At 54.5% G+C, this 15,866-nt stretch overlaps 1 protein-coding gene across 1 annotated transcript in view; it reads left to right on the plus strand.

Moving 5' to 3' along the window:
- The window catches only part of PHGDH (phosphoglycerate dehydrogenase), a 32,181-nt gene extending 20,579 nt beyond the window's left edge, over nucleotides 1-11,602 (plus strand). The window contains exons 6-12 of the mRNA XM_057553194.1: nucleotides 1,604-1,736; nucleotides 2,267-2,415; nucleotides 3,978-4,130; nucleotides 7,762-7,894; nucleotides 9,136-9,266; nucleotides 10,223-10,460; nucleotides 11,297-11,602. Of these exons, the coding sequence (XP_057409177.1) occupies nucleotides 1,604-1,736; nucleotides 2,267-2,415; nucleotides 3,978-4,130; nucleotides 7,762-7,894; nucleotides 9,136-9,266; nucleotides 10,223-10,460; nucleotides 11,297-11,451 (1,092 nt within the window). The 3' untranslated portion in view covers nucleotides 11,452-11,602. The remainder of the gene's footprint in view (nucleotides 1-1,603; nucleotides 1,737-2,266; nucleotides 2,416-3,977; nucleotides 4,131-7,761; nucleotides 7,895-9,135; nucleotides 9,267-10,222; nucleotides 10,461-11,296) is intronic.
- Nucleotides 11,603-15,866: the final 4,264 nt, after the last annotated feature.

Raw genomic sequence — 15,866 nt, forward strand, 5'->3', positions numbered from 1 at the left:
GGTCTGGAGGCACTGACTTGCACCTTGACACACAGTCGACAGTGACTGAGGCAGGACTCAGGCCCAGCTCCTGGTTCACTGGTTCAGAGGCCGTATCCTGGGTCCTGCCAGCCTGCCCAGCTCAGTCGGCTGTCCTGCCTTCTTGAGGACATCCATGCCTTTGAGACAGGGACCAAGCCCATGGAGAGAGCCCTGAGAAGGCTTCCGGGGCAGACCAGGCAGAAAGCGGGTAGGTCTTTGCTGTTGCAAGAGGTGGATGATTTTCACCTGGTTGCACATGCATCCCTGCTGCTTGTGCTGCCTTGGCAACCTTTAAAGCATTGTCCCTGCTGAGAGGTGTGTGGCTGACACCCAAGATTCCTTCTGATGTAGGAGAGACGTTTCCATCTCATTCTTCTCCTGTTTTCTCAGGTGGGGCAGTGGGCTCCTCACTCTGCCCCTGATTAGAGGGTAGGCGTTAGGAGTGCAGACCCTGGAGTCAGAATACTTGTGTCCCAGCTCTACCACTTGCTACTTTTATGACCTTGGCTAAAGCACACATAGTGAATGCTAAAGATGTTTGCCATTATCAGCTATGAGTCTGTGTCCTTTCTTCCTTCTCCTGAGCTTTGTCTTCTCCAGCTTTCCCTCTTCCCATCAATATGTGATGACCTTTAGCTGATTCCATAGGGTTGATGAAGTTTACACCCCCGAGTTTCTTGTCTGTCCGCATCTCCCAGGAGTCAAACTTCCCTCCTTCTCCGCAGCCTCAGGGAGGTCCCTCTGCTTTGGGGGCCCACCCCTTCCCCGGCCAGCCCAGACCAGGCTTCTTTCTGGGTCCTCCCCACCCATGGTGCCTTTATGTCTCACTTTCCTCCTCTTGGTGTCCTTCCCCACCCCAGTCAAACCTGCCTTGTTGAAAGTATTTGTCGTTAGTCATTTATACCTCTCTGCGCGATTAGTCACCAAGTTATGCCTTCCAAAACGAGATGCAGTTTAAGTCTTGTTGAAAGAAACTTCAAGAGGGGGGACCGTACTCTCCCCGCTGGTGTCAGCACTGGTGTTTCACCCTCTTCCCCAGTGGCGAGTCCCGTCTCCTTGGTAACCCGCTCAGCACCACCACTGCCCTCCTCCCTCATCTCTTCCTCACTCTGTTGAAGTGGGCGGTGCACCTGCCTCTGTCTTCTGGCCTGTGGGGCCTCCGGCTGCAGCCAGCTTCTCCCCCATTTGCCTTGTGCCCTCCGACCGCGTCACCGCTTCCCACAGGATCGTCCTGCCTCACGTGGGCTCCCCACTTTCCAAGGGCGTCTGAGCTCCACTGGTCCAACCGCACACCAGCTGTTCCTGCACCCGTTCGTGGTTCAGAGCTTGGAGGTGGGCGAACCTGCCTTTGAACTCTGGCGCCGCCCCCTCCAGTGTGTAAGCTCCACTTCCTTCAGCTCTAATGAAGGAAGAAGAATAGTGCCAACCCGGTTGTATTGTCGTGAGAGGTAGACAGGTGTTGGGGAAGGCTTAACTGTAGTGCGAGGCATAGGGTCAGTGCTCCATAAATGGTTGCCATGACTAATAATACCAGTGCTAATAATTAACAATGACACTTACGCTCCCTCTCTGACTTCCCCAGACCATAGGGTATGACCCCATCATTTCGCCAGAGGTCTCGGCCTCCTTCGGTGTGCAGCAGGTGCCCTTGGAGGAGATCTGGCCTCTCTGTGACTTTATCACTGTGCACACACCTCTCCTGCCTTCCACCACAGGTAGGTGTGCCCCTACCTTGTGGGTTGGCCACAGAAGCCACAGACCAGATAAGGGTGGGCCCTCAGTCTGGGCTTTCTGCCTATGCTGGGGACCAGCTGTGGCGGTGGCCCATCCAGATCCTGTGAGCATGGAGCATGGTGATGTCTTGTTACACGGCCTTGCATCAGACCGAGGAGGGGTGAGTTGGCTGGAAATGCACAGGGTCTGGGTGAGCTGGGTCAACATGTAACACCAGTGACCCCATGAATACTTCCTGGGACCACTGCAGAAAGCACTAATATCTCAGGGATATTTGGGATGTTTCTAAACTGAGTCTGGTCCAAATCCATGACAAGGACTCCTGCCCCAGAGCATCTGAGAAGGGAGCAGTGAGACCAGAAAGACCGTGGTCCCCCAGAAAGGAGGTGTGTGGGGAAGAGCTGGTGGGGGGAAGAGAGGGCCTCTGGAGCTGGTGCGGTTGCCAGTGCAGTGGGGAGAACACGGGGATCCCCACACCATTACCGCAGGAAAGCGCCTCCCTCCGTTCCAGGCCTGCTGAACGACAGCACCTTCGCCCAGTGCAAGAAGGGGGTGCGTGTGGTGAACTGTGCTCGCGGAGGGATTGTGGATGAAGGCGCCCTGCTCCGGGCCCTGCAGTCGGGTCAGTGTGCCGGAGCCGCGCTGGATGTGTTCACAGAAGTGAGTGCCTGCTCAGTGTCGGTGGGGAGGGGAGACCAGAGCAGAGAGACTTGGGCTGCAAGCCCAGCTGTGCAAAGACCTTGAGCTTCCTGTCTCTAGCGGGAGAAGTTGTGTCGCCAAAAATAACACGTCTGTGGTTTGAGGAGCCCGGTGCAGAGCCTGGTACAGAGGCAGCTGTGCTGTCTTCTGCAAAACTCAGATTTTATATAGGACCCATTCCTGGGCTCGGGCTCCTGGACGGCTACGCTGTTGATAAGTTCAGAGGAAGACAGAGCAGCAGATCAGTTCTGAGGTGGAGGATTTGGGGCAGGCAGAGAGGGGTTTAAGGTATTGATACAGATCTCTGGTGAAATGAATCCCACTGCCAAGAAGACATTCCACCCAGTGTCTGTTGGCTTTCCTTTCCCTTCCTCTCTTCCCGCAGAGGGAAGGAAGCCGAGGATACTGGTTAGACGTGTTCCCCTGGTCCCAGAGGCTGCTGTCCCTAGATCTCTGTGCAGGAGCAGAGATGTAGCATCTGCTCACCCACTGCCCCCATCCTGCCCTCACACCCGATAGCGTTCCCACTTGAATCCTGTCCACCTCTCTTAAAAATCCCACCTCAGCATCGGAGATCGGGGAAAAAGAATGGGCTTTGGATTAGGCAGTGGGGGTTTGCTGGTTACCAGCTTTGTGACCTTGGCAAGACCCTGGCCCTCTGACTCCCTGTAGCACTCAGTGTCTGTTCCCTGCCCAGGGCACAGCATGCGTTGGGTTTGTGGTCCTGGTCATCTATCTCAGCTACATCGTCAGCTCCTTGAAGGCAAGGGTGTGCCTGACCCTTGTTTATATCGCCGTCTCCCTAACACAGCACCTTCCCCCTGCTCTCTTTGGCCTCCCCATGGCTCTTACTACTCTGCGGCCGGCACTCACAGACCTATGTGGCCAAATCCCGTGGGAGCCGATAGAGTCCTGGGGAGAATGACCAGAAGAGAGGAGGCCTAAGTAACATGCCCAAGGCCCCTACATTGTGCCCGGTGAGCAGAAGGGGTGGAAGGGGCACTGGAGGGTGGGGTAGGGGTGGCCAGGTGGGCCGCCTGTCCTGGTGAGAGCCAGGATGCAACACCTGTGCGGAATGCCCACAAAGAGCCTGCCTCTGTGCTAAGAGCTGACAGTAAGTGCTGAGGGGTAGACTGGTGTTGGGGCAGTGGGTAGAGGGGAAAAACCAGCATCAGCTATAACAGCTACCACTGGTTGAGAACCTCCTTTATTACTGCATAATCTCCATAATAGTGTTAGGAGATAGGTAGTAGTAACCCATTTTATAGATAGGGAAACTGAGGCTCAGAGAGATGGAGATTTGCCCAAAAGCACATAGGTAGTAAGTGGTGGAGCTGAGATTGGAATCCGGTCTACAGCTCTGTCTACTCTGCTGTGATGGAACATTCATGAGGAAGATGGTTATTATTGAGTCCAGTGACCTCTTACAGAAGTAGGAGACAGCATCACCCCTGCCCTCTTCCCCTCCAACTCCCTGGGGCCGATCTGTAGCAGCCCACCCAGAGATGTCTCTTTCTGGGCAGGAGCCACCCCGGAACCGGGCCTTGGTGGACCACGAGAATGTCATCAGCTGCCCCCACCTGGGCGCCAGCACGAAGGAGGCCCAGAGCCGCTGCGGGGAGGAAATTGCCATCCAGTTCGTGGACATGGTGAAGGGGAAATCTCTGGCGGGAGTTGTAAGTATGCCATGCGGGGCTGGGCCCGGAGGTCAGAGGGAGAAGCTGCAGAAGGGCACGTTATTGCTGGGACCAGATTCAGCCCTGGGGGCCGAAGATAAGGGACTGTACTTGAGCCAGCGCTCTGGGTGGGGTGGCAGGAGCTGCCCCTGCTTAGTCTTGAGAGCTGAGGCCCGGCAGTAGGGAGCCAGCTTAGCTTGTTTATATCGTAGGCTCACTGCTGAGATTGTGGTTTTTCCCAGTGCCCTGCCTCTGGAGAAAGGCTCCTTTGTTCTCCACAGGCCTTGGGAGTGAAGGAGTGTGGCTGGCATGATGGCGGGATGCCCGAGGTAGGGGCAGGTGGGGGACGGCCTGTGGAGAAAGCCCTGAGAGGGCGTCCTCACCTCGTAACCCCGAGCGCTCGCCTTTCATCCCATCTCTCTTAGAACCCTGGGCAGGAATGCCCTGCCCAGAAGCCTGCACCCATCTTCCCCATAGGAACCCTCCAAGCCAGCTGGCCCCCTTTCTTTCCCCAAATCATGGTTTCTTGACTGCGCTCACAGTGGGCCCTTCCTGGCATGTGTTCCTCTTCCAAGCTGAACCTGACTTAAACTTCAAGTCCTGTCTCATTCACTCAGTCTTCAGATGGTCCCTAAGCTCCAGTGGGTATCAGATACTGTCAGAGCCCTTTGGGGATATGGAGGTGAATAAGGAAGGAATAGCTGTCCATCGGGGGGCTTGCGCGCCACCTGCCCCTTCACGAAGGCTTGCTTGGCCTTTCTAGCTCCATCCCAACCCTTTTGCAGTGAGCCACATTCTCTCCTATTATTGAGGTTTCATGAGTTTGTATCTTAGTTCTTAATTAAGTTCTAAGTTCTCAGAGGACAAACAAACAAAAAAACGCCACCAAAACCAAAAGGATGTAAGCTTCTCTGCAGTTCATGTGGCTCTACCTGGAGCATTTAACCAATAATGAATGAGAGTTGGGGCGTGGCTGGGGGTTAGTCCCTGACCCTCCTGGCTGACCCTCAACACAGGCATTTTCGCTTCTGAGGACAGAACTGCGGCAGGAGAGACACAGGATGCTTTGTTCAACCCTGCCAGCCCTGGTTCAAGAGCCCAGGCCACTGTGGCCTCTACACCCTGAGAAAATAAGGGCGCCTACTGCTGTCCCATAGGAGGGGTCCTCGGGGGCAGCCATCGCAGGTGCGACGGGCAGGCTGGGACAGCCTGGCAGTGGCCACAGCTCGGTGGTCAACAAGGACGCTTACCCATCCATGTCTGCACCCTCTCTCTGCGCTGTGTCTGTGGACTTCTCAACACAGGGCACGCTTTCTCACTCCCTTTGCATGCCGTGGGCTTCTGAGCGGTTCATTCCTCCCCCGTGAGGCTGATGGGGACCCAGGCGAGGTTTGGGCCACCGTGACCATTGCCACCCAGTCTGGGCTGGGCTTTTCTTTCTTCTGTCCACTCACAAGGCAGGGTGCAGCCCTCAGCGGTGCTGCCCTTATGAGTTATTCAGGGAGTGGTGGCATTCCAGGCCTTTTCATGATGGGGACTCCTTAACACCAGCTCCATCAAATGGGCCCACAAAATGTCCCCTTCTTACTTAAGAGGTCACATCTCCTAGTCCAATTGTTAAACTTAGGCAAATTGAACTCTCCAGCCACAACGGCTGGTGGGGTAGAGAAGACATTTGTAAGAAAGACATATTTGTCACATGGGAAACTCCTCTGTCCCTCATTCTTTACCGGGTCCTCTCCAGTTCAATTCTGCTCTAACGTGAGGCACAGACTAGCATTAGGGTCAGGTTGGTGCCCCAGTGCACTGGCTCTTCCTGGAGCCTCCCACTCATCTTCTAGAGAAGACAGACGCTCCTTTTACTCAGCAGACCTGGGGGAAGCACCGCCCTGGCCTGTGCAGGCATCTGACCAAGCGTGGAGCCTGCCTTTGGGGCTTCTCAGTTGAGCACTTTCCCGCTGCCCGCTGCAGGCTTTCACACCCCAGCTGTGGCCTGGCCCTTCAGTTCTCCCCCTGCAGCTCTGGGACTCACTGCCCTTTCTGTGCCCTTCGGAGAGGATCAAAGGGGGCCCGGCCGCAGGGTGCGATCACACCAGGCTGCCCCTTAACACAGAAGGGTCTGCTGGGGGGTCCCGCCTCCTTGGTTGTTTCTGTCATCACAAGTCTCTCTTCTTTAATTCTCTGCCCAGTTGTATCTTTATGAAAACAGGAATAGAAGCCTCCACGTTTTCTTTTCATTACATCTTAGAGCTGCCTGATTGATTTGCATCCAACCCGGGTTTCTAATTAAATCCTTCTTAGATGGTTCTCTTTACAAGTTGCCTCAGCATAAGTGGCCAGATACTTAACTCAGAGCCACAAGATGGAATAGACATTTTGACACAGAACAAGCTGGTTTTTGTTATCAAGCCCCTGCTGGGGGTCCAGCCAGCCAGACCCTAGACTTACAACGTCAGAAGATTACGTGGCTTCTGCCTTCTTCAACTGCCCAGCCAGCCTGTGGTGGACTTCACAGGAGTCAACTTTTAAAGAGTGATAGGATCATCAAAAACGTGTGAATCCAGGGAGTTCCCTGGTGGTCTAGTGTTTAGGATTCTGCGCTTTCACTGCCATGGCCTGGGTTCAATCCCTGGTTGGGGAGCTGAGATTCCACAAGCTGCGTGGCATGACCAAAAAAAAAAAAGGTATATAAATCCAGCCTTACAAATTGTGATATTTTGACAGAGTGTTTTGTGACAATGTAAAAACATTTAAAAAAATCAACATGGAAAATAAAAATGAAGGCAAATTAGGAATGCCATCCCAGAGAGACACACCACTCTAGGTCCAAGTGATCTGTGACTCCCCATGTGTTTTTTATTTTTAAAACAATTTTTTAAAAAATGTATTTATTTTATTTATTTAGTTTTGGCTGCGTTGGGTCTTCGTTGCTGCACGTGGGCTTTCTCTAGTTGCGGCGCGCGGGGGCTACTCTTTGTTGTGGTGCATGGGCTTCTCATTGCAGTGGCTTCTCTTGTTGCGGAGCACAGGCTCTAGGCACGTGGGCTTCAGTAGTTGTGGCTCGCGGGTTCAGTAGTTGTGGCTCGCGGGCTCTAGAACGCAGGCTCAGTAGTTGTGCACGGGCTTAGTTGCTGCGCGGCATGTGGGATCTTCCCGGACCAGGGCTCGAACCCGTGTGCCCTGCATTGGCAGGTGGATTCTTAACCACTGCGCCACCAGGGAAGCCCTCCCCATATGTTTTATGTCAAAGACCCATCTTCCTTCCCCAGCACAGGAGAAACAAGTCTCCGGTGGAGTGGTTTGGGGGCGCTGGCACATGTTCAGAGAAGAGGGAGATGTCCTTCTCCCCATCTTCCCACTCCCCGTCTGGCAGTTTGAAGTGGTCTTAGCCTTTTGTGCCCTTTTCTGGCTCTATAGCTCTCCTCAGCTATGGGAACAGGTTGTTGTCACCTTGTTGGTGGCTAATGGAGGTTGTCACCCCCCAGGCACCCAAAGCAAGGGTGGCCCCATGCCACCTGCTCTCCACGTGGAGCTGAGTCTCAGCAGTAAGACCTTGTTTGGGAGCCGACTTGGGCAGGTGTGCCCTGTCCCATCCCTTCCTGACCTCTGCCCTGCTCCCCTTTCTCTGCAGGTAAACGCCCAGGCCCTTACCAGTGCCTTCTCTCCACACACCAAGCCTTGGATTGGTCTGGCAGAAGCTCTTGGGGCACTGATGCAAGCCTGGGCTGGGTCCCCCAAAGGGACCATCCAGGTGGTAACACAGGGTGAGCCGGGAACTCTGCAGAGGGAGAGGGAAGAGGGGCGTGGACTCGGCACCCCACCGGGTGTGTCTGCTGCAGGCCACAGACCAGTGAGGGACTCAGAGGTGACCCTGCTCTCGTGACTCCGCGTTTCACGTTTGGTCTGAATATGGCTTGCTTGCTACTGAGGAGGATGGGTACAAAAAGTTATTGGGAAATATACTTAATTTTCGTAAATCACATTTATGCAGTATTTTTAAGACGTGTATGTTTGGGGTGCAAGAGGGACCTCTGTAAGATTTGGAATTTCACATGAGAGGCAGTAGGATTGGTGGAGGGAGTCCGGGTGAAGCAGCAGAACATTTTATTCTGGTTTTGACCCAGTTGCTTACCTGCTGTGGGACTTTTCCTTCTCTGAGCTGTGAGTTCTTCACCTGTGAAGTGAAAGCCGGGGCGGGTGTGTCAGACGAGGCAGGCGGTGAGGACATTTTGTGCTCTGTGACATCCTAAGGTGGGCCCTCGGGCAGGCTGATGCCCGCAGGGGCATTTGCTTAGCCGGGGAGTGGGGACGGGAGCAGCACCCGCTGTCTGCCCCTCTGCAGGCTCTGGCCGCCTTTGCAGTGGGTCCAGCCCTGTGCAGGCGTGGTTGAGAGACCGGGGAGGGCCCCGGTCCCCTGAACCCTGCAGGGGCTTGTCCTCCCCGTTGACTGTTGGGCATCCCCTCACGTGGGGAGAGACTGGAGTGGAGGCAGGTAGACCCTGAGCATTGCCGGTACCAGGCAGGGGCAGAGCCAGGGGCCTCACTGGCTGGGGTGCCGAGGCCTCAAGGAGACAAGACAGGGAAGTGGGCCCAGCTGCTTTAGTCGCCCCTTCCTGCTTCCATTTCCTGAGGCCGGCAAGGGCATGAGTGCCGGGTAGGGATAAGAGTAGGATATTTTTCAAGTGTCCCTTTGGGGAATGACAGGCAGGCCAGGGCGGACAGGCCAGGGGCAGGTGTGCGGGGCAGCAGAGTTAGGCTGGGTTCTGGAGAAGAGTTTCTTAAACTGGTGTAGCGCGTCCCCGGTGTCCTGGCCTGGACCCCCCGTGTGTCCCCCACCCCGGCCACCTCTCTGCCTGCAGAGGAAAGCAGAACTGCCTGGCAGGCTGGAGTTGGGCCCCCAGGTCAGTGAGGAGCCGTGACCCAGAGCTCGGGGCCAGCGATGTGCTGCCCACTCCCTTGTTGTTCTACACACAGTGGCCTTACAGCGGCTTCTCTGGGTCCCCAGGATTGCCCCTGAAGAACTCTGGGAACTGCCTGACCCCCGCCGTCATCGTCGGCCTCCTGAAGGATGGTTCCCATCAGGTGGAGGTGAACCTGGTGAACGCCAAGCTGCTGGTGAACGAGACCGGCCTCAATGTGCGCACCCCTCCCTTCCCCTCCCCTCCCCTCCATCCCCTCCATCCCGGGTCTGCACTGCTTTTCTCACCTGCATTCAGAGCACCTTGCAGCTCTGCTCACCGAGCGAGCGGGAGCCCTGGGCGCCGGTCCTGCAGGTGACAGTGTTTGCCTGTGAGAAGTAGCCGTGATCTCTTCACTTGCAGAGTGGAGATACCACCGGCCCCGAGCATCGCTACGAGTGAACTAATACTCGTGCAGGTGCTTTGTGTATAAGTGCTCTGTAAGTGGGAGGGGCAGCAGTAGCCCCAGTTCACAGCTGAGGAGATCGAGGAGCCAGGCTGGGAGCTGGGAGATAGCCCGGCGTGCTCGGCCCCCGATTCTCCAACCAGTGCTCCTTTACCACGGCACCCGGGTTCCTGGTTAGTCTGCAAAGTCCGGGAGCTCGCCGCACATCCTCTTAGCCTCTGCCGCCCCTCGTGGCTTCCCTTTGGCGTCTTCCCTTCCGGTTCCCGTTTTAGACTGAAGTCTGTGTTTCTCAGCCAGTGGGAGCTGGCAGAGGCAGCGGGCAGTAGAGCTCTCACGTCCCCCTTCTTCTCCCCCCACTGCTCTCCTATATCCCAGGCAGGCCACTGCTTCTGTGCAGGGAGCAGTAAGTCAGAGAAGGAGGGACCAGGCTGGATCAGCCTCTGGTGACCGTCCTGCTCATCTCAGCCCTTCTCACAGCCCTGCCTCCCTCCCTCCCACCTTCTCCCCACTTCCCACCGTCCAGCCCAAGCCTTTACCTGCACCTGGCAGATCTCTTCGTCCTCCCTTTAGGGAGGAAGCTCACGCTCAGGACCACCAGGCTTCCCCATCTGCCCTCTCCCCCCGCCCTGAGTTGCTGAGCGTGGCAGCAGGGCTGAAGTCCTATAAATTGGCGATTAGGCCTAGGGAGGGGGTGGGCGTCACTGTGCCTTTTTGCCTTTTCTCTGCAGGTAACCACTTCCCACAGCCCTGCTGCACCAGGGGAGCAGGGCTGCGGGGAATGCCTCCTGACCGTGGCCCTGGCAGGTGCCCCCTACCAGGCCGTGGGCTGGGTCCAGGGCACCACGCCTGTGCTGCAGGCACTCAACGGAGCTGTCTTCAGGCCGGAGGTGCCTCTCCACCGGGGCCTGCCCCTGCTCATGTTCAGGGCTCACCCCTCCAACCCTGCGATGCTGCCGACCATGATTGGTGAGGAGGGGCCTTGAGGCAGCGGTGGGTGTGTGTTGAGGGCTCTGTCCTGGGACTGGGCTCCGTGGACTTCTGCCTCCTTCAGCCCCTCTCCATGCCTGCCGGCATCACTGGATCTGCCGCAGGTTCCAGAACATTTGGGGAGCCGGTACGGAGTTCTGAGGTTAAGTGCCTTATCTAAGGTCGTAGAGCGGTGCGTCAGGGGTAGGGCCCCAGAGCCCCTCTTGTTAGGCAGGTGCTCACCACAGTAAGGACACAGCTGAGAACTGCCTGTAGAGCTGTATCCCAGGAGCTCAGAATTAAGTTGCAGGTTTCCTTCTGACCGCAGGCCCGGCGGTGGCCAGCCTGATCCAACAAAGCATGCCAGGGCATCCCCTCCAGATGTCGTGGGCATCTTGGATCTGCTCCTGTCCCCTGGCGCTCGGGCTACTGGGAGTTCTGGAGCACTTCCAAGTATGGCAGAGAGTGAGTGTGTCCACAGTCCCCAAAGGGCCTAACTTCACTATCGTTGCCAGCTGCCCAGGGGAACTTTCCCCTGCTTTTCCCCCTTGCTGATGGTCTGGATAAAACTGGCAGCCAGCAAGTCCAGCTCTGGCTCTTCGTGGCTGATCTTCCCTCCCCTGCCTTGCCTGATGGCCAGGGTGTTCCTAAAGCCTGCAGAATAGTGAGGGACCTGGGCAGAGCCCTTTGTTCCCTGTCTCAGCGCTTTGATTCTGAGACCATCACCCCCGTTGCAACATTGATCTTGGGAACTCAAGACTTGTGAGCCTGCTCCCAGCCTCTTGCTTCTCCTTCCCCCGAGCCCTGTGCCAACCAGGGCTTTCTTCTACTTCCAGGCCTCCTGGAAAAGGCAGAGGTGCAGCTGCTGTCCTACCAGACCTCAATGGTGTCAGATGGGGAGACCTGGCACGTCATGGGCATCTCCTCCCTGCTGCCCAGCCTGGAGCCCTGGAAGCAGCACGCGGCCGAGGCTTTCCAGTTCCACTTCTAACCTTGGGCTCACTTGTCCCAGCCTCGTGGGATTTTCTGAAGAAACACACCCACTGGGAGAGGAGAGCCACATTCCTGGGGCTGACACTGCTTGTGTCTCATCTGACCCCTGTCGTACAGCAATAAGCACCCAATAAAGAGCCTACCCCATACTCCGGGCACCTTTGTGTTGTCATTACCCTGAAGAGCCACCAGAGGGCATCCGCAGGCAGCCGTGGGGCTGGGCTTTTGTTGCAGGAGGGTAGGACATGTAAAGGGAGATCCAGGGCTTCCCTGGTGGCGCAGTGGTTGGGAATCTGCCTGCCAATGCAGGGGACCGGGGTTCGAGCCCTGGTCCGGGAAGATCCCACATGCTCAGGAGCAGCTAAGCCCGTGTGCCACAACTACTAACCCTGCTCTCTAGAGCCCGCGAGCCACAACTACTGAGCCCATGTACCGCCACGAGGAGTGGCCACCACTCACTGCAACTGGAGAAAGCCAGTGTGCAGCAATGAAGCCCCAACACAGTCTAAATGGATAAATAAATAAATAAATTTGTTAAAAAAAAAAAAAAATAAAGGGAGATCCAGATGGGGGGACTGCACGCCTGCCTGTGGGTACTCTGAAGAGAACCCCCTCTCCTGTCTCTCAAGTTTTTAAGAGACATTTTTACAGGAACAAAACTCAAGGTATTTGAGCAAATTCCTATGCTATTTCAGATATCCCTTCCATCTGGGAATTTAGATGCACATTGAAAATATAATTCAACAAACATGTACAGCATTATGTGCCAGGCACTGGGTTAGATGCTCTGCCTAGGAGGAGGAGGATTAAAGCTCAGACTGCTCCCATAGAAGTCTCCATCTGCTGGGGGGACAGAGCACACAGAGGTCACTGGAAGCAGTGAGGAAAGTGCCACAACAGGTGTACATGAATTCTGTTGAGAGCAGAGGAGGAAGTAATTAGGGCTGTGGATGGTGGTTCCCAGGAGATGTTTGGAAAGGTTTCATGAGGGGAAGAAAGTGTGAGTAAAGGCACAGGGCCTGAAGATGTTTGGTGAGTTCACAAAGCCAGCTCAGTATGGGTTGGGCAGTATCTTACTTGATTTTTTTTTTTAAAGATGATTTTCACAAAACATGGCAGAATGGTACTCCTGCACCCTAAGGGTTTCACCTTTTTTTTTTTTTAATTAATTAATTAATTTATTTATTTATTTATTTTTGGCTGTGTTGGGTCCCCGCCTCTGTGCGAGGGCTTTCTCCAGTTGTGGCAAGCGGGGGCCACTCTTCATCGCGGTGCGCGGGCCTCTCACTGTCGCGGCCTCTCGTGTTGCGGGGCACAGGCTCCAGACGTGCAGGCTCAGTAATTGTGGCTCACGGGCCCAGTTGCTCTGTGGCATGTGGGATCCCCCCAGACCAGGGCTCGAACCCGTGTCCCCTGCATTGGCAGGCAGACTCTCAACCACTGCACCACCAGGGAAGCCCCAGGGTTTCACCTTTCGAGGGTTTTTTACTCCATCTGTAGGGGATGATCCCTTCCTACCTTATGCCCAGCAGCATCTGTTTTGGAGACAAGGCAGGCTCAGAAGGCCCGGCACCGGGCAGCTGATTGGCAGTGGCAGGAGCAAACCCATCACTGTGGCCTCAGAGCTGTGATTGAACCAAAGGTCGGTAGAAGCTCCACCCGTAACCTCTGGCTGTGCTGACCTCTGCTGTGAGCTCATAACGTGTACTAGGGCCTTGCAGTAGCAGAGCTGGAAGGGGATGGGCCTGAACTCGAACAGCAAGGTGGCTTTGAGCTGCTCTGACTGTGAGCACAGTGTTTAATTCCCCTAAGCCTTTGTTCCCTCATCAGTAAGAGGGTTAATGACGTCTCTCAGGATTGAATGGCTTAAAAACGTGGTGTATGGGAAGTACCCGAGGCACTTGGCTTCTTCATCCCTATGTCTTTCTTTAAGAGCAGACGACCAGGTCTCAGTCGCTTACATAGAATCCCATGCACCAAAGGGCCCTCCCTGTGCCCTTGTGGTAATATTCTGCCAGATCTGGACGTGGGGTGTCCTGACATCAGACAGCCCATTCTCTCTGCCTGGAAAGAGATCAAGAAGCATCTGGTGGGGAGGGGGGGCAGTGGGCGCTGGAGCCCATCAATAGCTAGAAAAACAGGCTGAGATTGATAAAACTCAGTTAAAAATTGAGCTCAATCTTCAGCCTCTCAGCCTCTTCTCAGAAGCCCCTAGACAAACCATATTCTGTGCTCTAAGGTGGTCAAAACAATTCTAGAAACCCAAATTACTTGAGCATCCCCAAATATCTTCCTAGACATGGGTGGCTTGTGAAGGCATGGGACACATTCACTGTATCACCCTGTCCTGTGGCTGTCCACGTAAACTCTCCTAAATTTAAAAAGGCAAGATTAAGTTCAAGATCCAGCTGGTGCTGTTTACTCCTTCGCGTTGCTCTGTGGTTTGTGGCATCTCTGCACCGCCTAACTTTAGAGTGGAATTTCCTTCTTGTGTGTCTTGGCTGGGAAGCAGGTTTGCTGAAAGCTCAGTGAGGGAGGCAGACAAATACTGGGGCAGGAGGGAACTGTCCTCCGAATGCTGGATCCTGGGACTCTGAGATTTAGAAACGTACGTACGTACGTGTGTGTGTGTGTTTAGTATGTCCCCTGGAGACCAGAAGTTGCCTCATGGTCAGTGGGCTGGACCACTCTCCACATCTGCTTCAATATACTGTGACATGTTGGTATTCTTGCTTGAGATGCGTGTAACAGGCCTCAATGCCTTTATCAAGTCATCATTCCATCCTCTCCTGCTGTAGGTTGTCCTGGGTGATTTTTTGCCCACATAGGGAAGTTCTTTATCTGCATGATAGTAGCCGACCTTAGGGTGAAAATGGTGACCGGGCAACTGGAAAATCATTCCCTCATATGCTGACCTTAAACAGGGGGAGAGGGCTTTGTTCAGAGCCAGCAGGAGTCAGTTTTAATGAAGTAGATGCCGGAGCTACCAGAGGAAGTCCTAGGGCTTAGTATCAAAGTCAGTGAAGAGGGGGAGAGGAAGGGGCTGGAAACCTCTGTGCACTGGTGACAATGACCAGTGCCCTCCTGGGTGCCCTGAAGCTGAACCAGGGCTCATATTCTGCCGGCGTGCACGGGATGGGCAGCACCTTGATAGTCTCATTAAATATTTTTAATATCACCCCCACATAGTGTCCAAATGACTCGCAAGTGGCAGCAGGCCTGGCTGCGGCATTCGGTGACACAGAAGGTCCTGGTTGCTCAGGCCACTAAGACCCCCCCCCCCCCAGCAAACTATGTGGATAGAAGGCAAGGCCCGGAGTCTCCTGCCTCAAGAGCTCAGGTGATTATTGTACTAAGTGAAGTAAGTCAGACAGAGAAAGACAAATATCATACGACATTGCTTTTATGCAGCATCTGCACACACACACAAAAAAATGACACAAATGAACTTATTTACAAAACAGAAACAGACTCAGAGACTAAGAGAATGAACTTATGGTTACCAGGGGGGAAGGATGGGAGGGAGGGATAGATTGGGAGTTTGGGATTGACACGTATACACTGCTGTATTTAAAATATGGGCTTCCCTGGTGGCGCAGTGGTTAAGAATCTGCCTGCCAATGCAGGGGACACGGGTTCGAGCCCTGGTCTGGGAAGATCCCACATGCCGCGGAGCAACTGGGCCCGTGAGCCACAACTACTGAGCCTGCGCGTCTGGAGCCTGTGCTCCGCAACGGGAGAGGCCGCGACAGTGAGAGGTCCGCGCACCGCGATGAAGAGTGGCCCCCGCTGGCCACAACTAGAGAAAGCCCTCGCACAGAAACGAAGACCCAACACAGCCATAAATAAATAAATAAATTTATTTTAAAAATAAAATAAAATAGGTAAACAACAGGGACCTACTGTATAGCCCAGGGAACTCTGCTCAATATTCTGTAATAACTTAAATGGGAAAAGAATTTGAAACAGAATAGATACATGTATTATAGATATATGTATAACTGAATCACATTGCTCTACACCTGAAACTAACACAACACTGTTAATCGACTATGCTCCAATATAAAATAAAAAATAAAAAAAAAAGAACTCAGGTGAATAAGGGCTTTGCTCCCACGACTACAGACACTACTCCAGAGATCCTAGGAAAGGCATACATTGTCCTGCCAGGGCTGCCAGCTAGACTGAGGGCCCCCAAACAGCTTGCTGAGAGGGGCAGGCAATGGGGGTCAGCCAAGGGGGGTTGCTGGGTGGCAGCTACAGCTGGTGTAATAGAGCAGGGGTTCAGCGAGCAGCTGGAGAGGGCCTGGGAAGGGAGTCAGCTGATGCAGGTTTAGCGCTCACGCAGCGCTTCATCTCGGATTTTCTGGTGCCTGTTGTGAAACGAACAGCCTGGAGCAAGCAGTGAAGTGG

Source organism: Balaenoptera acutorostrata, chromosome 1 (genome assembly GCF_949987535.1).
Source record: "Balaenoptera acutorostrata chromosome 1, mBalAcu1.1, whole genome shotgun sequence".
Lineage (NCBI taxonomy): Eukaryota > Metazoa > Chordata > Mammalia > Artiodactyla > Balaenopteridae > Balaenoptera > Balaenoptera acutorostrata.